At 40.3% G+C, this 23,056-nt stretch overlaps 1 protein-coding gene and 1 pseudogene across 6 annotated transcripts in view; one reads left to right on the top strand and one right to left on the bottom strand.

Annotated features, from left to right (window-relative positions):
- NEK4 (NIMA related kinase 4) overlaps positions 1-23,056 on the bottom strand; it is a 51,803-nt gene that overhangs the window by 6,780 nt on the left and 21,967 nt on the right. For 3 of the 6 annotated variants that reach the window (XM_086698002.1, XM_025916142.2, XM_086698005.1), the window contains one exon: positions 22,509-22,642. In XM_086698002.1, the coding sequence (XP_086554128.1) occupies positions 22,509-22,642 (134 nt within the window). Of the gene's footprint in view, positions 1-3,839; positions 3,883-20,871; positions 21,310-22,508; positions 22,643-23,056 lie in introns of those variants that run through there. The other 3 variants (XM_086698004.1, XM_086698003.1, XM_086698001.1) reach the window with 2 other exon arrangements.
- LOC147583591 (ATP synthase F(0) complex subunit g, mitochondrial pseudogene) lies at positions 18,582-19,611 on the top strand (annotated as a pseudogene).

Genomic DNA, 23,056 nt, shown 5'->3' with positions numbered 1-23,056 from the left:
TCCAGTTTTCAATAGACAGTTATAAGACACATACACTGGGGGAAAAAAGAAGGCAAGAGAGGCACTACCTGGGAGAGTAACCAGATACTAGAGTTAACAAGCAAAGATATCATCAGAAACATGTTCACAGAACTAAAGAAAACTATGATTAAAGTAGTTGTAAGAAGAGCTAAGTGGAAATTCTGGAATGGAAAAGTATAATGACAAATGAAAAACCTAAGAGGGGCTCAACAGTTTATTTGAACTGGCAGAAAGAAAAGTAAGCAGGCTGGAGATAGATCAATATGTAATTGATAATCAATATATAATAGCAATATATAATTCACATTATAGATTGATAGATCAATATATAATTCTTTGATTATATAATCAAAGAACAGGGAGAAAAGAAAATGAAGTGAATATCACTTCAGAGAAAAGTGGGACTTCACTCAACACACCAACACATGTATAATGGGACCATCAGAAGGAGAAGAGCGAGAAAGGAGCAGAAAAATTACTTAAAGAAATAATGGCTGAGCAATCCCTATCAAAATAACACCAGCAATCTTCACAGAGCTAGAACAAACAATCCTAAAACTTGTATGGAACCAGAAAAGACCCCAAATAGCCGAAGCCAAATCTTGAAAAAGAAAACCAAAGCTGCAGGCATGACAATCCTGGACTTCAAGCTGTATTACAAAGCTGTAATCATCAAAACACAGTATGGTACTGGCACAAAAACAGACACTCAGATCAATGGGACAGAATAGAGTGTTGTAGGGTCCCTTCCCTCAGGAAAGAAAAAAACCTCAAGGTAACCTGGCTATATGCGTATATGACAACATCCCTCACAATCTTGTAACATGAGACCACTTAATCAGACTACATGTTTGTGTGTTACCATATATGGGAGACAAGGAAGCAAAAAATATATAAAAACCCACAGCATGTGGCATTCGGGGCTCAGTTCTTTGGGAACCCAACTGAGTGGTGCTGGCAGGAATAAAGTTGCTTCCTGGAAAGAAAAGCCTTGGTGTCACGACTCTGTGCGAGAATCCTGCTACATTACTTGGGGGCTTGTCCAGGATTCAGAGACAGTTCATTTCCTCCTCCTTTGCCACCAGGGATATGAACCTCAGAATGCCAGGAGAGGCAGCCTTGCCTGGTGCCAGCAGACCGCTTGATCTGCAGGAGACTAGCCCTCTCAGCATGCCGGGGCGAGGACCCCGTGTGCCCCAATGGAACTTGTGAGGCCCAGACACCAGCTCAGGGAGTGCCACCCGGCAGACTGGTAAGAACCTGGGTTCGTTTTGGCACACCTGCCCCCAAGAGGCAGAAGGGGAGCCTGATCACCTCCCAGAGTTGCCCTAGTAGTTCCACAAGGGGTGAGGAACGAAGCTGCAACTCTAAGGCACTGGGTAGCAGATTGTGGAGTCGCCATGTGACTGTGTGTGGGGACTTGTCTCTCATTCATTTCCTGGATTAATGACTATGATAATTAGAGCCAACCGTCTCTGGTTATTCTACCTCAGAACAGGGACTTTAAGGAATATTCCCAAGCAGCTGCCAAAACTCCTTTTGTTTCAGGGAAATTCCCTGTCTTCTCCAGACTGACACGGACTGCCCAATTCCACTGGTGGAAAACAAAACAAAACAAAACAAAACAAAACAAAACAAAACAAACCTGGAGTCTGCTCCTCTGTCTGAGCTGACAAGAGTTAAAACTGGGAATTCTCTTTCTCTGCCTTTTGCTGGCACCTCTCCTCTTCTGCCTTCCCTCCCCCACCTTCTTTTCTGTACCACTTTGGGGGTGGCCGGCATAACTGGCTCCTCAATGCCTCAGGCACCATCAGCTCCTCCTCCCACCCTAGAGGTTGTGGAGTGAAGACCACCCACTTCAGATTTCCCCACTGGTGCCCCAGATACAAATAGACAAGGGGGAACAAATTGATTAACTTTTAAATGGACACAGATGGAACACATTTGGTATTTAAATGGATTTAAGTTTTTTGGTTTAAAATAGACATGTCTTTAGAGTTATCAGCATTAAACATATAAAACTGTTTTCTAAAGGTCAAATAAGCTCTTTTATCTCTGTTGCAATTTGTCAGCAAAAAGGTGACTTAAAATGATGGTTAATTTTGTCTGTCTCAAAGCTTTCACGGGTAATTGTTAAGATAGCTTTCAAAGTCTTTGGTAACCTAAAACGTTAAAGTTTGGCTTGCATGATAAATTGAGATTGAATTCATTGGATATCTAAAGAGATAAGAGGCTAAAGCACTAATTACTAGATGTAGGTTTGTGCTTCTGACTTGTTGCAAAGAAACTCCGGACATTTGGATCTATGGGAAAACATGCTTTATCCTTAATGGATTCATAATTTTGCCATCTAAAAACATTCAGATATAACATAAAGTTCACAATTGGTTACTACTTAGTTTTCACTGGAGACTAAGGTTTCTAAGAGGTAAAATTCTACTAAATGTAGTTAAAACTAATAAAAATAAGACAAGCAACTCTGTATGTAGAAAAGTAGGAGATATGAAAGAAAGATATAAGAAATGGAAATATATTTTTGTTGAAGGTAAAAGAAAGTAATTTTGTTCTAAATGGGACTGGTTATTTGGAGGAAAATGGCTTGGACAAAATCTAAATATAAAGAAAAGTTGCAGAAAGTTCATGAAGGAAAATCTTTAAAAAGAAATTTTATGTGTGGTCAGGATGGACTAAGGTTAAAATAAATGGATTTTAAAAGTACATTGGGTTAAGATTAAACTCCTCCTCTTTTGACCCAAAGGCCGAGAAAATGATAGCAATACCCTTGGTGCCAGCCTCCAAATCCTCCACATTTCTGTTGTTCCTGTTCAGCAGAGGACTGGATGCCTCTGCCGTATGAGGGATGGGTGATGAAGGGCTTTTACTAAGGTACGTGGGAGCCATTTTACTACACTTAGCCCACTGTATGCCAAAAATGGATATCCACACGGCTGAAACATATTTATGTGAGCATTGTTGAAAAAGGGGAATAGACCTTGACTTTGGCCCTTTAACCCCCTCCCTCAATGGCCAATGATCAATATGGAAGTTACTGTTGGGCCAAAATAAAATGAGTGCATCCTACAACAACCAGGAAAGTCTTGCTTGGTCACAGTCCATACCCCAAGGTCCTGCAGGCAGGAAATGGAGGGGTAAGAAAAAAACAGGAAAGACCAGGTCAGCTCTTGGAGGTGGGGTCAAGCCTGGGTAAGAATGACTATTAGCACCTCGTGAGACTGGCAGGGCTTTTGGCTGCCAGCCGCAGAGCCAGCCAAAATGCAGGGACAGGAGATGAGGTTTCTCCTGGCCAGCTATAGGAAATTGAGATAAGGGACAACTTTCTTCCTTTTTCCTATAGATGGTTAATTCCCCAACCAAGGCCATTACTCCTTTGGAATGCATTATGATTCATTTTCTTTTGCACAAAGGTTTGGCCCCAATACAAATTGGAAGAGGGAACCTGGCCCCCAAAGGGAAATATCAATGACAATACTATCCTACAATTGGACTTGTTTTGCAAATGTGAAGGGAAATGGGGAGAATTCCCCTATGTTCATTGTTTTTGGGCCTTAAGAAAAAAAAAATCAAGATATGTGTAAGCAATGTAAGGTGGATCCTAATTTAATGGCAACCCTTTCTGAAGTCCAGCAATCAGTGGGGGGAAGTAATTAAGGGCCCCTTACCTGTATCTAAAACAGACCTAGAGAAGGAGGAAGGGAGTTCTTTCACCTCAACCTCCTTCTCCTTGGGTCCTCATACACACACACACACACACACACACACACACACACACACACACACTTCTGCTCGCTGCTACTCACCTTATTCAGGCCCTCCTCACAGGCATGTTTGCCTTACAAGAAGCTAGAATGCCAGAAGAAAAAACCTTTATATTACAAGATTTAAGACAGATAAAAGGAGATCTAGGTAAATTTTCTGATCAGATAAGTATATAAGGGCTTTTCAGAACATTATATATGTTTTTGAGTTGAACTGGAAAGATGTAATGCTTTTGTTAAATCAGACTCTTAGTGACAGATTTTTTGAAAAAAAACTAAGGAAATCTAAGATTTAGCCCTTAAATTATGCTAAATTAGCCACTATTTTACAAACACAAAATGAGAGCCCGATGGCATTCCTGGAGAGGTTGAGGAAGGCTCTCACTAAATATATGGCTATCTCCCCTGACACCCCTAAGGCTGAGATGGTTTGAAAGGACAAATTTGTCACTCAATCAGCCCTAGATATTCAGAGAAAATGCAAAAATTGGCTGTTGGCCTTGAAGGGACCCTGGAGGAACTCTTACAAGTTGCCAATTGAGTATATTACAACCAAAATTAACAAAACACAAAACAAAAAAAAAAAAACAGAAAAGGAGGCTTAAAAAAAAATCTGAGGCCTTAGTTGTGGCCTTCCGTACTACGTCAGACCAGACTTCCCGAGGTCCTGGCACCAAGTGCCATTTATATGGCCATTCAGAGCACTAAAATGATGAGAATGTCCTCAGAGGGGACAACCAAAATGAAAACCCCATAAGCCATGCCCCTTCTGTGGAGACAATCACTGGAGATCTGAAGGCCCTCGGGGACCTCTATCTGTGAGGGCTCAGATAACCAATGTCCCTGGAAGGGACTAACTGGAGTCTGGGGCTCTTCACGGTGGCTCCCCTAAACAAACTGTCTATCAGAAACCCAGAGCCTCAGGTAACTCAGGTAAATACAGAAAGAAAACTGGTTGATTTCCTTCTTAACACCAGAGCTACCTTTTCTGACCTCCTTTCCACTCCAGGCCAACTATCCAAACGCAGCATAACGATTAGAGGTATCTCCGGAAAACTGCTAACTAAATTTTTCTCTCAGCCCCTGGGATGTATGTGAGGAAACCTAATTTTTTTTCTCATTCTTTCCTGATAATGCCAGAGAGTCTTACTCCCTTGCTAGAAAGGGACATTATAACTAAAATAGAGACTATGGTGCTACCAACTCCAGGACGGGTAAACAATTATGTGAGTTGTTGGAAATTACTGGATATGGTAGACTGTAGATACCAGGGTTCAGAAAAATAGTTTGCCTACTATATCAATTATTAAAGGAGACTCCCAAAAAAATAAATAAATAAACTGGGGTCTGACTCCTAGATACCATCTCCAGCCCTTGGTTACAACAGAGCAAAGCAATTACTATTACCAAGCTCACAGAAATAAAAGATCATTAAAACACAGGATCAGGCCTTTCATTTAGGGAGGGGCAAAACTTATCAAATGACCCAAAGGATGTTTACTGGGAAAAAAATTTGTCAAAGAGAGTTCTGAAAGTAGTATCAGCCTGTGAAGTATGTCTTAAAAACAATCCTTTCAACCACAAACTTGCTCTCCCAGGCAATCAAGGAACTGGAGGCTATCCAGGAAAGACTAACAATTAGGGTTCACTCATATGCCAAGGTCAAAGGAATTCCAACATCTGTGGGTATGGATTGATACTTTCACTAACTGAGTAAAGGCCTTCTTCTACAAGACAAAAAAGGCACAAAAAGCAATAAAAGTTTTGCTTTATAAAATAATACCCACTTTTGGCTTACCTAAAATTTTGCAAATTAATAATGGTAAATGGCTGCTTTGACTCTTTCTCTAGTAGAACTCCTGGCTCTTAAAAAAGTTTTATGGGGAGCCTAGGTGGCGCAGTCGGTTAAGCGTCCGACTTCAGCCAGGTCACGATCTCGCGGTCCGTGAGTTCGAGCCCCGCGTCAGGCTCTGGGCCGATGGCTCAGAGCCTGGAGCCTGTTTCCGATTCTGTGTCTCCCTCTCTCTCTGCCCCGCCCCCGTTCATGCTCTGTCTCTCTCTGTCCCAAAAATAAATAAAAAACGTTGAAAAAAAAAAAGTTTTATACCTCAGGGCGCCTGGGTGGCTCAGTCTGTTGAGCGTCTGGCTTCAGCTCAGGTCGTGATCTCACAGTCTGTGAGTTCGAGCCCCGCGTCGGGCTCTGTGCTGACAGCTCAGAACCTGGAGCCTGCTTCGGATTCTGTGTCTCCCTCCCTCTGCCCCTCCCCCACTCATGCTCTGTCTCCCTCTGTCTCAGAAATAAATATACATTAAAAAAAAAAGTTTTATACCTCAAAATAAATCAGACCGTCTGCTTATACTCAGCAAAACTCTAAATAACACCTCACAAGTAGTAGATGATTTAAAAAACTTTTTAAATTAAATTAGGGCCAAACTCTTGGAAATAGAGCCACCATTGATTACTTATTACTCCTGCTCTTCCATCACCTGGGTCATGAGAGATTCCCTGACATATGTTGTTTACAAAGTCAGAGTCTCTCCTAGGTTGTTTGACAGGTTTGGAAACTGTAGACATTATCTTAAGACGCCACCTTGTTGGTCAGTATAATCTTTACTTTGCGTTCTTCTCTTTGTGTCTGCTAATAATTATGCCACCTCATGCCTGCCAGCCTTCCTGTAGAACCATACTGTGGGCTACTTGACCGACCCTGGGGTAGACTCTAACTGCTGTACCCCCACACTGTCTCTTATCAGCTTAAAAAAGCTAGAATGGTCATCGTCCCTGTTTCCTAACAGCAGGTACAGGCCCTACTCTGGGGGAGAAATAAATAGGGAAAGGGTTAACATTAGGCAGGGAGAGATAGGGAAACTTCAGAAAGCAGACTACAGCTGCAAGTGGGAGGCTAAAGAAGTAGATGGGGTTCTCCCTTTATAAAATCCTTTTTGGGTGCCTTCCCCCCATTATCAAGGGCATAAGGGGGGATCTAAATGAGATAGGCAATCTAACTCTAAGACAACAGATGCAGGCCCTTGGCTTTACCCTAACCACCTTACACCACTGGGTCAGGGAGCGATTCCCTGTGAATCTGACCACAGATGCTCACCCCTTTAAACCAGGAGATGCAATATAGATAAAGGAGTGGAATGTCCAGCCCCTAAAACCCCTCTGCAGGGGCTTGTTCACTGTCGTTTTGTCCACCCCTACTGCAGTAAAGGTAGCTGAAGTGGGCCCTTGGATTCACCACAAGCAGAATGAAGCCAGCATCTCAAAACTGGGAGTGCATTCCTAATCCACCAATGCTATGCAAGCTGACCATATGAAAAAAGCAATCCGCAATTCCAGAGGCTCCAAGAGACTACAACCCTGCTTTAGTCACTCCAGAAGCTGACTAATGTAGGCACGGCAGAAGCTTGAGGAATCAATGGTCCGATGAAACAAAAGACTGTCCTTATTTTCTGTTTCCGTACTGTGATGCACTGTCATGCCTTGTTTCTCACTATTATTGTGATTCTTGCTCTACTCTTTGCCATAGGATTGTCCAAGGCCACCCCAGCCAGCTGGACATGTGAGAGGTTTCTGTTAATACTCACCTTCCTTTTGTGGATAGGATACTTCATTGGTACCAACATGGGGAAACAATGGCCATAAGAGACTAAAAAATTAGATTCCCACAAACTTTATAGTAAAACAACATACCCCAGTCCTACTACCAGGGTTTGGCTCTCAAAAGTTCAATTACTGGGAAAAACTATCTTGCCTAGTGGGGAAAAAGTTCATCATCATCTCTGTTAAAAACTTAACATGCCTAGGCCAAAGATTTTATAACTCAACTGCCCAGAAAACCCAATGGTGGGGGACCCCAGATCACCTTGAGCCAGATCAGATCCCCACCCCTTGTTTAACTTCTCTCACCTCTGATAGGTCTGAGACAATATCAACGCAGCCATCAAATGGCAGGCCCCAGGTGGACTATACTAGATATGTGGAAAGACAGCCTATATAGTACTTCCCTCAGTCTGGTCAGGGTCATATGTGCTGAAAACTATTCATCCATCTTTCTTCCTGTTTCCACTTGACAGAGAGAAACATTTGAGAGTTCAAATGTATAGGGACAGGAGACTCAAAGGAAGAAGCGTGCCTTACAAACTGGCAATTAAAAAGATGATAAATGGCCTCCCAAGTGTATAATCCATTATTATAGCCCTGCCACCTGGCCAGAAGATGGGTCTTAGGGCTACCGCACTCCCATTTACATGCAAATAAACCACATAATGAGACTATAAGCAGTTATAAAAATTATAACCAATAAAACTGCCAGAGCTCTTAACCTACTAGCCAAGGAACAAACCAAAATGTGCCATGCTGTCTATCAAAATCGCTTGGCCTTAGATTACCTACTTATTTCTGAGGGAAAAGTTTGTAAAAAGTTTAACCTAAGCAACTGCTGCCTACAGATAGATAATGAGAAAAAAAGTCATAGAAGAGATCACAAGTCAAATAAAAAGGACTGCTCATGTCCCTGTCCAGACCTGTAACAGTTAAAACCCCGGGGAGTTATTTGGAGGATGGTTTTCAACTTTCAGAGGATTCAAAAGTCTCATAAAAATTATCCTCCTAGTTCTGGGAGGTTGCTTAATTCTCCTACCTTGCTTGGGTCCCCTGGTCTGCCTCCAGTCTCACTGAGGCCATAATTTTAAAAAAAAAGGATGGCCACTCATATAACGATGTTATAAAAATATAAACCTCTAAATCAAGATGATGTTCTATGACCCAAAATAGAGGGGTCCGAGCATCAAAGTGGGGAAGGTGGTAGGGTCCCCTCCCTAAGAAAAAAAATCTCAAGGCAACCTGGCTATACAGCCTATATGACAACATCCCTCATGACCTTGTAACATGAGACCACTTAATCAGACTACATGTTTGTGTGTTACCATATATGGGAGGCAAAGAAGTAAAAAATATATAAAAAAGTATGCCAGGTGGCATTCAGGGCTCAGTTCTTTGGGTACGAACCCAACTGAGCAGTACCAACAGGAATAAAGTTGCTTCCTGGAAAGAAAAGCCTCAGTGTCATGACTCTCTGCGTGAGAATCCTGCTACAAGAGAACCCAGAAATGGACCCACAAACATATGGCCAACTAAATCTTTGACAAAGCAGGAAAGAATATCCAATGGAATAAAGACAGTCTCTTCAGCAAATGGTGCTGGGAAAACTGGACAGCGACATGCAGAAAAATGAACTTGGACCACTTTCTTACACCACGAGAAAAATAAACTCCAAATGGATGAAAGACCTAAATGTAAGACAGGAAGACATCAAAATCCTCAAGGAGAAAGCAGGCAAAAACCTCCTTGACCTCAACTACAGCAACTTCTTACTCAACACGTCTCTGGAGGCAAGTGAAACAAAAGCAAAAATGACCTATTGGGACCTCATCAAGATAAAAAGCTTCTGCACAGTGAAGGAAACAATCGGCAAAATTAAAAGGCAACTGACGGAATAGGAGAAGATATTTGCAAAGGACATATCAGATAAAGGGTTAGTATCCAAAATCTATAAAGAACTTATCAAACTCAACACCCAACTAACAAATAATCCAGTGAAGAAATGGGCAAAAGACATGAATAGACACTTCTCCAAAGAAGACATCCAGATGGCCAACTGACACATGAAAAAATGCTCAACATCACTCATCATCAGGGAAATACAAATCAAAATCACAATGAGATACCACCTCACACCTGTCAGAATGGTTAACATTAACAACTCAGGCAACAACAGATGTTGGCGAGGATGCGGAGAAAGAGGATCTCTTTTGCACTGCTGGTGGGAATGCAAACTGGTGCAGCCACTCTGGAAAACAGTATGGAGGTTCCTCAAAAAATTAAAACTAGAACTACCCTATGACCCAGCAATTGCATTACTACGTATTCATCCAGGGGGACACATGCAACCAATGTTTATAGCGGCACTATCAACAATAGCCAAAGTATGAAAAGAGCCCAAATGTCCATCAATGGATGAATGGATAAAGAAGATGTGGTATATACATACGCAAAGGAGTATTACTCGGCAATCAAAAAGAATGAAATCTTGCCATTTGCAACTACATGGATGGAACTGGAGGGTATTATGCTAAGTGAAATTAGAGAAAGACAAAAGTCATATGACGTCACTCATATGAGGACTTTAAGAGACAAAACAGATGAACATAAGGGAAGGGAAACAAAACTAATATAAAAACAGGGAGGGGGACAAAGCATAAGAGACTCACAAATATGGAGAACAAACTGAGGGTTACTGGAGGGTGTGTGGGAGGGGGGATGGCTAAATGGGTAAGGGGCACTAAGGAATCTACTCCTGAAATCATTGTTGCACTATATGCTAACTAATTTGGATGTAAATTAAAAATACATATATAAAAAAATAAAAAAAGAATGAAATCTTGCCATTTGCAACTACGTGGATGGAACCAGAGGGTATTATGTTAAGTGAAATCAGTCAGAGAAAGACAAGTATCATATAACTTCACTCATATGAGGAATTTAAGGTACGAACAGATGAAAACAAGGGAAGAGAAGCAAAAATAATATAAAAACAGGGAGGGGGACAAAACATAAGAGACTCTTAAATATAGAGAACAGAGGGTTGCTGGAGCGGTTGTGGGAGGGGGGATGGGCTAAATGGGTAAGGGGCATTAAGGAATCTACTCCTGAAATCATGGTTGCACTATATGCTAACTTGGATATAAATTTAAACAAACAAATAAATAATAAAATACGTCTAAAAAAAAAGGAAATAATGGCTGAAAACTTCCAAATGTATTGAAAAACACTGATCTACACATCCAGAAATTTCCATGAACTCCAAGCAGGATCAACTCAAAGAGATCTACACACAGACACATTAAAGCAAAAGTGCTAAAAGCCAAAGACAAGGAAACAATCATGAAAGTGGCAAGAGGAAAACTGTATCACTTATAAAGGAACTGAAATAACATTAACAGCTAACATAAACAACAGAGACCAAGGGGCAGTGGAATACTATATTCAAAGTGTTCAAAGAAAAAAAATTGTCAAGCAAGAAGAATCCCATAGCCAGTAAAGCTGTCTTTCAAAAATAAAAGGTGAAGTAAAGACATTCCCTGGTGAAGAATTTGTGGCTAGCAGACCACTTTACAAGAACTACTAAAGGCAGGGTTGCCTGGGTGGCTCACTTGGTTAGGCATCCAACTTCAGCTCAGTCATGATCTCATGGTTCATGGGTTCAAGCCCTGCGTCAGGCTCTGCCTGACAGCTCGGAGCCTGGAGCCTGCTTCGGATTCTGTGTCTCCCTCTCTCTCTGCCCCGCCCCCTCTTGCTCTGTCTCTGTCTCTCAAAAATGAATAAACATTAAAAAACTTAAAAAAAAAAAAAAAAAGAACTACTACTAAAGGTAGTTTATCAAGCTGAAATCAAAAAGACCCTAGACAACAATTTTAATTTACATGGAAACATAAAAGCACTACTTTGAGGGGAGGTTATGGAGAGGATGTGACCTCTGGTTCACTTGTGAACCTAATCCTGGCAACTAGAGGTTCCCATCCTCTCCTGTCCTTGGAATGTACATTCCATTCGCCTTCCCTACTCCCAAAGGCTGCCCAAGGGCATAGCCTTGAGATAGTGATGTGGTGTTGAGACCATCTGGACAGTATATGTGATTGAACTCAGTTAATATAACATATATATATATATATATATATATATATGTGTATATATATATGTGTATATATATATATGTATATGTATATATATATATATATATATATATATATATATATATATATATATATATATATAATGTGAACTTCTGAGATTTGGCAGGTGGGTGTGGAGATCTACTCATCCTGTGGCTGCCCAAGACAAGCCTCATATGTAAGTTCCCTTCCTTATTAAAACTGCCACCTACCAACGTGGAGTGTTTGCCTCTTCCTTCCCCCTCTCTCTGCCCTCCTCCTACCAGGGGCCAATTTCAGATGACACCTCAGAGTAATTACGAAAATAAAACCTAATATATATGCATATTGTTTTTCCTTTCTTCTCGGAACTGATTTTAAAATAATTATACAATACAGGGTGCCTGGTTGGCTCAGTCGGTTAAGTGTCAGACTTTGGCTCAGGTCATGATCTTGCAGTTTGGGAGTTCCAGCCCAGCATCAGGCTCTATGCTGACAACTCAGAGCCTGAAACGTGCTTTGGATTGTGTCTCCCTCTCTCTGCCCCTCCTCCACTCACACTCTGTGTTTCTCTCAAAAATAAAAAAAACTAAAAATTTTTTAAAAAGTAATTACACAATATGTATGAAAGCGGGCAGAGGAGAAAGCACCAGGACTTCTTCTCCTCACATGGACAAAAACTTCCCTGACAAAATGCCTGATGTAACTATATTGGACCTCTGCAGTCTATTAAAGACTTGTAACTTCTAGGGGAAGGCTGGTAAATTGTGGTTAATTTCAGTCAATTTCAGTTCCTAGCACCCCCAAGCCTGGTAGCAGGCAGCTGGGTGGGCAGATGTTCCTGGAGCAGTCTGCACACAGCTTGTGGAGCCAGGGTAGGCAATAAGAACTTGTCCTCCAAGTCCTGGGGGTCTGTGTACTGACGGATGATTGCTTCTTCTGCTCACAGAGTTGCAAACACAGAAGCAGGCAACCACTGTTGCAGCCCTCAGTGACAGTTACAAACCTCTCCCCCTCCAGCTGATGCAACTTTCAGGGGATTTGAAGAGACAGATATATATGTATAGTGGGAGTCCCAGAAGGGGAAGAAAGAGAAAGAGAGATTTGAAGACATAATAGCCAAGATGTATGAAGTTTTAACAAAGACATGAATATAAACATCCGAAAGTTCAATGAACTCTAGGATGAAACAAACAGTTCTTACCCAGACACATTATAATCAAACTGTTGAAAGCGGAAGAGAAAGGGAGAATCTTGAAAGCAGCAATAAAGGAACAACTTATCACATACAAGGGATCTCCAATATGATATCAGATTTCTCATCAGAAGCTTTGGAGGGCGGAAGACAGTAGTGCAGTATTTTCAAAGTGAAACAACAACACAACACAAAAACCCAACTGTCAACCAAGAATCTTTTATCTGGCAAAAATGTCCTTTAAAAGTGAGGGAGAAAAAAACAGTGCCATTTGCAACAACATCAATGAAACTTGAAGGCATTATTCTAAGTGAAATAAGTCAAACAGAGAAATACAAAAACTGTATGATCTCACTTATATGCAGAATCTTAGAAAAATGAACTCTCTAGGGGCTCCTGGGTGGCTCCATTGAGTGTCCGACTTCAGCTCAGGTCATGATCTCATAGTTTCTGAGTTCAAGCCCCGCACCAGGCTCTGTGTTGACAGCTCCGAGACTGGAGCCTGCTTCAGATTCTGTGTCTCCCCTTCTCTCTGCCCCTCTCCCGCTCGCACTCTGTCTCTCTGTCTCTCTCAAAAATAAACGTTAAAAAAAAATTTTTTTTTTAATGAACTCTCTCTCTCTCAAATAAACAACAAAAAAATTAAGAATACCAATTACTCACTAAGTCTTTCAAAAAACAGAAGGTGAGGGAACACTCCCCAACTCATTCTATGAAGCCATTATTACCCTGATAACACAACCAAAGACATCACAGAAAACTAAAGACCAATATCTGGTAAGAATATGACAAAAGAATCTTCAACAAAATACTAGAAACATGACTCCAGTAACCTAGAAGTAGTAGTATGACCAAATGAGGTTTATCTCAGGAATGCAAGGATGGTTTAACATCCCCAAATCAATAATGTTACACACCCTATCAACAGAATTAAAAACAAAAACCATATGATCATTGAAATAAAAAGCATCTGACAAACCTAATACCTTTTCATGATTAAAAAAAAAAAACAAACAAACACTCAACAAACCAGGAAAAGAAAGGACCTTCTTCAAGCTGATAAGTGGTATCTATAAAAACACACAGTCAACTAATAGTGAAAGACTGGATGCTTTCTTTCCTAGATCAGAAACAAGTCAAGGACCTCCACTTGTACCACTTCTACTCAATGCTGTACTGGAGGTTTTAGCCAGGGCAATGAGGCAAGAAAAAGAAGTAAAAGACATCCAGACTATAAAGTAAAACTAACTCTATTCACAGATGATGTGATATTATATAGAGAAGATTCCAAGGAGTGCACAAAAAAAAAAAAAAAAAAAAAAAAAAAAAAAAAAAGAGTATTAAACCCAATAAACAAGTTAAGCAAGGTTGCAGGACACAAGGTCAAGATTTCCAAAATCAAATTTATTTCTGTGCATTTGCAGTAAACAATCCCAAATAAATATAAGAAAATTCCATTAAGATCAAAAAGAATAAAATACTCAGGAATAAATTTAACGAGAGGTATAAAACTTATGCTCTGAAAACTATAAAACATTGTTTAAAGAAATTTAGATCTAAAATTTAATAAACATAAAATCACCTCATGTTTATGAACTGGAAGTCTTAACTCTGTTAAGATGGTAATACTCTATATAAACTAATCTGCAGGTTCAATGCAATCCCTATAAGAATCCCAGCTGGCCTCTTTGAAGAAATTGACAAGCAAATTCTAACATTCATAGAATTATAAGGGACCCAGAATAGCCAGAAAAATTTTGGTTTTTGTTTTTTTCAATATATGAAATTTATTGTCAAATTGGTTTCCATACAACACCCAGTGCTCATCCCAAAAGGTGCCCTCCTCAATACCCATCACCCACCTCCCCTCCCTCCCACCCCCCATCAACCCTCAGTTTGTTCTCAGTTTCTAAGAGTCTCTTATGCTTTGGCTCTCTCCCACTCTAACCTCTTTTTTTTTTCCTTCCCCTCCCCCAAGGGTTTCTGTTAAGTTTCTCAGGATCCACATAAGAGTGAACACATATGGTGTCTGTCTTTCTCTGTATGGCTTATTTCACTGAGCATAACACTCACCAGTTCCATCCACGTTGCTACAAAGGGCCATATTTCATTCTTTCTCATTGCCACGTAGTACGCCATTTTGTATATAAACCACAATTTCTTTATCTATTCATCAGTTGATGGACATTTAGGCTCTTTCCATAATTTGGCTATTGTTGAGAGTGCTGCTATAAACATTGGGGTACAAGTGCCCCTATGCATCAGTACTCCTGTATCCCTTGGGTAAATTCCTAGCAGTGCTATTGCTGGGTCATAGGGTAGGTCTATTTTTAATTTTTTGAGGAACCTCTACACTGTTTTCCAGAGTGGCTGTACCAGTTTGCATTCCCACCAACAGTGCAGGAGGGTTCCCGTTTCTCCACATCCTCTCTAGCATCTATACTCTCCTGATTTGTTCATTTTGGCCACTCTGACTTAGCCAGAACAATTCTGAAAAATAACCAAGTTGGATGATTCATCTATCTTGATTTCAAAACTTACTACAAATCAACAGTTAACAAGACTGTATGGTACTGGCATAAGGACAGACACAGATTAAAGGAGCAGAACTGAGAGTCTAAAAATAAGCCCAAGTGTATATGGTCAACTTGTTGGTCAACTTGTTTCTTTTTTGACCAGGGGGTGGAACAGTCTTTCCAAGAAATGGAGGTCAGACAACAAGATAGCCACATACATAAGAATGAAGATGGACCTTTACTGCATACAATATACAAAAATTAACTCAAAATACATCAAAGACCTAAATACACAGATTAAAACTATAAACCTTTTAGAAGAAAACATAGAGGTAAACCTACATGATCTTGGATTTGGCAAAGGATTCTTTGATGACACCAAAAACACAAGTAGCAAAAGAAAAATAGGGGTGCCTGGGTGGCTCAGTCGGTTGAGTATCCAGCTTCAGCTCAGGTCATGATCTCGCGGCTTGTGAGTTTGAGCCCCACGTTGGGCTCTGTGCTGACAGCTCAGAGCCTGGAGCCTGTTTCAGATTCCGTGTCTCCCTCTCTCTCTGCCCCTTCCCTGTTCACGTACTGTCTCTCTCCATCTCTCAAAAATAAATAAACATTAAGAAATAAAAATAAAAATAAATTGGACTTCATCAAAAATGAACATTTTTGTGCTTCAAAGAACACTATCAAGAAAGTAAAAAGACATTCTCCCATTCCCACAGAATGGGAAAAATATACACAGATCATGTATTTGATAATATGACTTGTATCTAGAATATATAGAGAATTGCTATAACTCATTAATTAAAATACAAATAATTTAAAAATAGGCAAAGAACCTAAGTAGACATACCTCCAAAGAAAATATACAAATGCAAAGTAATATATGAAAAGATGCTCAACATCAGTTGCAATCTGGGAAATGCAAAACCAAACCACAATAAATACTACTTCACACCTGCTAGGATGGCTATAAACCAAAGGTCAGATAATAACAAGTGTTGACTAATATGGGGAGAAATCAGAACCCTCTTACACTGGTGGTAGAAATATAAAATGATGCAGTTGCTTTAGAAAGCAGTCTGGAATTGGGGCACGTGGGTGACTCAGTTAAGCATTCGACTTCAGCTCAGGTCATGATCTCACGGTCCATGTGTTCGAGCCCCGCATCAGGCTTTGTGCTGACAGCTCAGAGCCTGGAGCCTGCTTCGAATTCTGTGTCTCTGTCTTTCTCCGCCCCTCCCCTGCTCATGCTCTCTCTCTCAAAAATAAATAAGCATTAAAAACAAACAAAAAACACAGTCTGGAAGTTCCTCAAACATTTAAATGAAGAGTTACCATGTGACCCAGCAATTCCACTCCTAATTATACATCCAAGGGAACTGAATCCACACTGAAGCCTGCACACCAGTGTTTATATCAGATTTAGTCACAATAGGCAAAAGGTGGAAACAATCCAAATGTCCAACAACTTATAAAAAAAATTAAACAAAATGTGGCATATCCACACAACAGAACACTATTCAGTTGGAATGAGGTACTGATAAATGTTCCTGTACACATGAACCTTGAAGACATTATGCTAAGTGAAAAAAGTCACAAAAAACTATATATTTTATATGATTCTATTAAATGAAATGTCCAGAAAGGCAAATCTATACAGAGAGAAGGCAGATTTAGGGGTTCCTTAGGATTGGAAGGAAGAGAAGATAGAGGGTCAATAGCTAAAAGTACAAGGTTTCTTTTTTTTTTTTTTTTTTTAATTTTTTTTCCAACGTTTTTTTATTTATTTTTGGGACAGAGAGAGACAGAGCATGAACGGGGGAGGGGCAGAGAGAGAGGGAAACACAGAATCGGAAACAGGCTCCAGGCTCTGAGCCATCAGCCCAGAGCCCGACGCGGGGCTCGAACTCACGGACCGCGAGATCGTGACCTGGCTGAAGTCGGACGCTTAACCGACTGCGCCACCCAGGCGCCCCACAAGGTTTCTTTTTAAGGAGACAAAAATATTTAAAATTGACTGTAGTGATATATGTATTTGTGAATATATTAAAAACCACTGAAGTGCACATTGAAAAAAAAATTTTTTTTTAAATTTTTTTTTTTTTTTTTCCAACGTTTATTTATTTTTGGGACAGAGAGAGACAGAGCATGAACGGGGGAGGGGCAGAGAGAGAGGGAGACACAGAATCGGAAACAGGCTCCAGGCTCCGAGCCATCAGCCCAGAGCCTGACGTGGGGCTCGAACTCACGGACCGCGAGATCGTGACCTGGCTGAAGTCGGACGCCTAACCGACTGCGCCACCCAGGCGCCCCGAAAAAAATTTTTAACATTTACTTATTTTTGACAGAGAGAGAGAGAGAGAGAGAGAGAGAGAGAGAGAAAGAGAGAGAATGAAAGCAGGGAAGGGGCAGGGAGAGAGGGGGACAGAGGATCTGAAGCAGGCTCTGCACTGACAGCAGAGAGCCCAGTGTGGGGCTCAAACTCATGAACTGTGCGATCATAACCTGAGCCAAAGTCTGACGCTTAACCAACTGAGCTACCCAGGTGCCCCTGAAGTATATACTTTAGTGGGTGAATTGCATGGTATGTGAATTATATCTTAATAAAGCTATTAAAAAAAGTAATCCTTTATTTAATCACAACTGAGTTGGGGCGCCTGGGTGGCGCAGTCAGTTAAGTGTCCGACTTCAGCCAGGTCACGATCTCGCGGTCTGTGAGTTCGAGCCCCGCGTCAGGCTCTGGGCTGATGGCTCGGAGCCTGGAGCCTGTTTCCGATTCTGTGTCTCCCTCTCTCTCTGCCCCTCCCCCGTTCATGCTCTGTCTCTCTCTGTCCCAAAAATAAATAAACGTTGAAAAAAACAAAAAAAACAAAAACAAAAACAAAAAAAAAAAAACAATTGAGTTGAATCAACTGAATCCTAGAACAGAATGATTTTTTTTCTTTTGCTATAAAGGATATCAGTGTGACAACTCATGACATTTAAATAATGTCTGTAGATTAGATAATGGTATTATATCGGTGTTAATTTTCTGAATCTGATCACTGTGCTATGGTTATATAAAGACATATTCTTGTTCCTAGGAAATAAAATGAAGAATTCAGGGGTGGAGGGACATCATGTCCACAACATTCTCACAAATGGACAGAAAAATAATTATACATATGGAGAAAAAGAATAATGAAGTAAAAGTGGTAGAATAGTAATATTAGGGAATATATATGAGTATTCAGGAATTCTTTATACTATTTTTGCAACTGTTAGTCTAAAATTATTTTAAAATAAAAATTTATAACAACACAACAAAGTCATCTAGTATTAAATTGCTGGAGAAGTGACATTCAGTGGCTGTCCAGAGCAATGGCCCAGTTTGTTCATAACCCTGCAGACAAGGCTCCAGTGCTGCTGTGACTTACTCGAAGCACTGATTGGCCACATTTTGGCACTATGCTGAGGTTAAGCTAGTTCCTCCCACCAGTCTTTGCTGAGATCCCTACTGCTATTCAGAGCTTGAAAAAAAAGTCAAGAGTGCTAAACTGACAGCTTCCAACAGCTCACAGTCAAGGAAGCTCTGCTGAATAGACTAGAGTGGTAGCCACTGAGGTGTGGACGTGTTGTGTTGTTTTTAATTTATTTAAATCCAGTTAGTTAACATATAGGGTAATAATGATTTCAGGAATAGAATTTAGTGATTCATCACATATAACACCCAGTGCTCATCCCAACAAGTGCCCTCTTAATGCCCATCACCCATTTAGCCCATCCCCCGCAATACCCCACCAGCAACCCTTACTTTGTTCTCTATATTTGAGTCTTTTATGGTATGCCTCCCTCTCTGTTTTTATATTATTTATGCTTCCCTTCCCCTATGTTCATCTTTTTTGTTTCTTAAATTCCACATGAGTGAAATGATATATTCCTTTCTCTGACTTAGTTTAGCATAATACACTTTAGTTCCATCCACATTGTTGCAAATGGCAAGATTTCATTCTTTTTCATCACCAAGTAATATTCCATTGTATATACCACATCTTCTTTATCCATTCATCAGTCGGCGGACATTTGGGCTCTTTCCATACTTTGGCTATTGTCGATAGCACTGCTATAAATATTGGGGTGCGTGTGCCCCTCTGAATCAGCATTTTGTATCCTTTGGGTAAATACCTAGCAGTGCAATTGCTGAGTTTAGGGTTGTTCTATTTTTAAGTTTTTGAGGAATGTCCATACTGTTTTCCAGAGTGGTTGTACCACTCTGCATTCCCACCAGCAGTGCCAAAGGGTTCCTCTTTCTCCACATCCTCACCAATATCTTCACCAATATCTTGTTGTCTGAGTTGTTAATGTTAGCCACTCTGACCAGTGTGAGGTGGTATCTCATTGTGGTTTTGATTTGTATCTCCCTGATGATGAATGATATTGAGCATCTTTTCATGTGTCTGTTAGCCATCTGGATGTCTTCTTTGGAAAAAAGTCTATTTGTGTCTTTTGTTCATTTCTTCACTGGATTATCTTGTTCTTGGATGTTGAGTTTAAGATTTTGGATACTAACCCTTTATTTGATATGTCATTTGCAAATATCTTCTCCCATTCTGGTGGGTGCCTTTTAGTTTTGCCGATTGTTTCCTTCGCTGTGCAGCTTTTTATCTTGATAAGGTCCCAATAGTTCATTTTTGCTTGTGTTTCCCTTGCCTCCAGGGACATGTCAAGTAAGAAGCTGCTACAGCCAAGGTCAAAGAAGTTGTTGCCTGTTTTCTCCTCTAGGATTTTGATAGCTTCCTGTCTTACGTTTAGGTCTTTCATCCATTTTCAGTTTATTTTTGTGTATGGTGTAAGAACGTGGTCCAGGTTCATTCTTCTGCTAAGTCATTGTCCAGTTTTCCCAACACCATTTGTTAAAGAGACTGTCTTTTTCCCACTGGTATTCTTTACTGCTTTGTCCAAGATTAGTTGGCCATACAATCGTGGGTCCATTTCTGGGTTCTCTATTCTGTTCCCATTGACCTGTGTGTCTGTTTTTGTGCCAGTACCATACTGTCTTGATGATTACAGCTTTGCAATACAGCTTGAAGTCCGGAATTGTGATGCCTCCAGCTTTGGTTTTCCTTTTCAACATTACATTGGCTATTCAGAGTCTTTCCTGGTTCCATGCAAATTTTAGAATTGTTTGTTCTAGCTCTGTGAAGAATGCTGGTGTTATTTTGATAGGGATTGTGGTGTGGATGTGGTTTTATGTCAATGAGATCATTGGTAAGCATGGCATCGTTGGCTATAACGTTTGAAGACCAATCTTTAAAAAAATTTTTTTTGAAGTTTATTTATTTTTGAGACAGAGAGAGACAGAGCATGAACAGGGGGAGGGTCAGAGAGAGAGAGACACAGAATCCGAAACAGGCTCCAGGCTCTGAGCTGTCAGCACAGAGCCCAACGCAGGGCTCGAACTCACAGACCACGAGATCATGACCTGAGTCGAAGTCGGCTGCCCAACCGACTGAGCCACCCAGGCGCCCCATGAAAACCAATCTTTAACATCTGTTTATATTTGGTTTATTATTTGAGTGTTCTTGGACCATGTGTGTTCAGAGTAGTGTCTGGATAAAATAAGATAACGCATCAAAAACAATATAAATAAATTGGTGGAGAAGCAACTGTATTTCTAGGAATTTAAGGCTTTATTGTCATTGCTATTATTATCACCAAACAACTAGAAATACAAATATTTAAAAATAAAGCTAGTCAAAAGAATGTTTGTTCAGGCACTTCTACTACTCTGAAAATTTTGTTTTTTAATTTTTTTAACATTTATTTATTTCTGAAAGACAGAGCATGTGTAGGGGAGGGGCAGAGAGGGAGACACAGAATCTGAAGCAGGCTCCAAGCTCCAAGCTGTCATCACAGAGCCCAACACGGGGCTTGAACTCATGGACAGCGAGATCATGACCCGAGCCGAAGTCGGACGCTTAACCAACTAAGCCACCCAGGCGCCCCTACTCTGAAAGTTTTCTTATGCAGGTGTGATGTAATGCAGTTGACTCACTGGAGAATAACCTACATGACCCAAAGTGAGTGTCATCTCAATCAGGAAATAGCCCTGCGACAGTAGGAAAAGAGCAAAGGCCTCAAAAGCACAGGATCGATCAAGTGATTGTTACCACAAGAAGCTGACTATGCTTCTAAGCTCAGTTGTACCATTATGTAAAAATCACATGTTACAAAACTGTGTACAGTATAATTCTATTTGGGCTTTAAAACAAAACAAAAAAAGCCTATGATACATATATGGATGTGATGGATGTGTATATACACAGAAAACTACAGACAAATGCATAGAGGATAAAAGGCAGTATAGAAACAGTGGGGGTAGAGAACCTAAGGAGGCTTCATGCTGTTAGCGCAGACCAGAGCCCGATGTGGAGCTCAATCACATAAACCGCGAGATTACCTGAGCCGAAATCAACTGACTGAGCCACCCAGATGCCCCAAAACTAGAATTTATTTAGAGCAAGATCCTATATCATTCTAATAAAAATCCCAGCTAGGGATTCCTACCCGCTAGGATGGCTGTAATCAAAATGATGACACTAACAAGAGTTGACAAGAATGTGGAGAAATTAGAACCCTCATACATTGCTGGTAGGAACGTAAAATAGTGCAGCTGCTTTGGAAAAGAGTCTGGCAGTTCTTCAAAACGTTAAACGCAGACTTTCCATATGATTTAGCAATTTCCACTCCTAGATGCATACCCAAGAAAAATGAAAACCTATGTCCACACAAAAACTTGTACACAAATGTTCACAGCAGCATTACTCATAATACCCAAAAAGTGGAAACCTAAGTGTCCATCAGCTGATGAACAGATAATCAAAATGTGGGATAGCTACAGAATGGAATAAATAGCATTTGACCATATAAAACAATGAAGTATCTGCTATATGCTACAACATGGATGAATCTTGAAAACATTATGCTGAGAGAAGCCAATCACAAAAGACCACATGTTTTGTGGTCCAGAATGAAATGTCCAGAACAGGCAAATCTACAGACACAGAAATATCAGTGGCTGCTTAGGGGTGGAGGGCTTGGGGACAATGGAGAGTGACGATACAGGCTCTCTTTTGGAGGTATTAAATGTTCTAACATCAGCTGTGGTAATGGCTGTACAATTCTGTGAACATACTAAAAACCACTGAATTGTATGCTTTAAATGTGTGAAATGGATAATTTCAAAAGTCTGTTAAAAAGAATTCCATCGCACAAGCAGTTGACACATTAGGCTGATGGGACACTCACCTCTCTCTCCACTTCATCCTCCTCTTCCAAAAGATCATACACCTGCTCCAAAAGTTGAATTCCCAGGCCCTGGATTACATCAGCTCTCAAGACTTCAACTATTCTTCTGATCTTTTCAGAACCTGGCATGATAGCTAAAAATAAATAACAAAGATAGGGAAAAATAAATACTTCACTGCAACAAGAACATGTTTTTGTAAAAATCTTGTCATGTTAAGATTTTTTTCACTTTGACAAGAGCTTGGTTTAAGCACTTCATGTATTTTTAATGACTACAAATGTATACATGAACTTACACTTCATGTATCGTTACCAACCTCTTAAACCTAAATCCACAGCTATCTAATTTGAAGAAAAGCCACATGAAAAACCCAAACATGCATTTTATTTATATTTATTTTTTAAAAACAATTTGCATGCAACTTTTCAGGAACACAACTATTGCATAAAACAAGATATGCCTTTTATGGAGTTATTGAAAGAAAATAATTAAAAAAAGCAAAAACATTTTGGGAGCATTAGCTTCTTGGTGTGACACATTTCTCCAA

The sequence above is a fragment of the Puma concolor genome, chromosome A2 (assembly GCF_028749965.1).
Source record: "Puma concolor isolate L17-30 chromosome A2, mPumCon1.1.hap2, whole genome shotgun sequence".
In the NCBI taxonomy this organism is placed as follows: domain Eukaryota; kingdom Metazoa; phylum Chordata; class Mammalia; order Carnivora; family Felidae; genus Puma; species Puma concolor.
The sequence above is the reverse complement of the archived record's forward strand: the minus strand, read 5'-3'. Positions and strand labels throughout refer to the sequence as shown.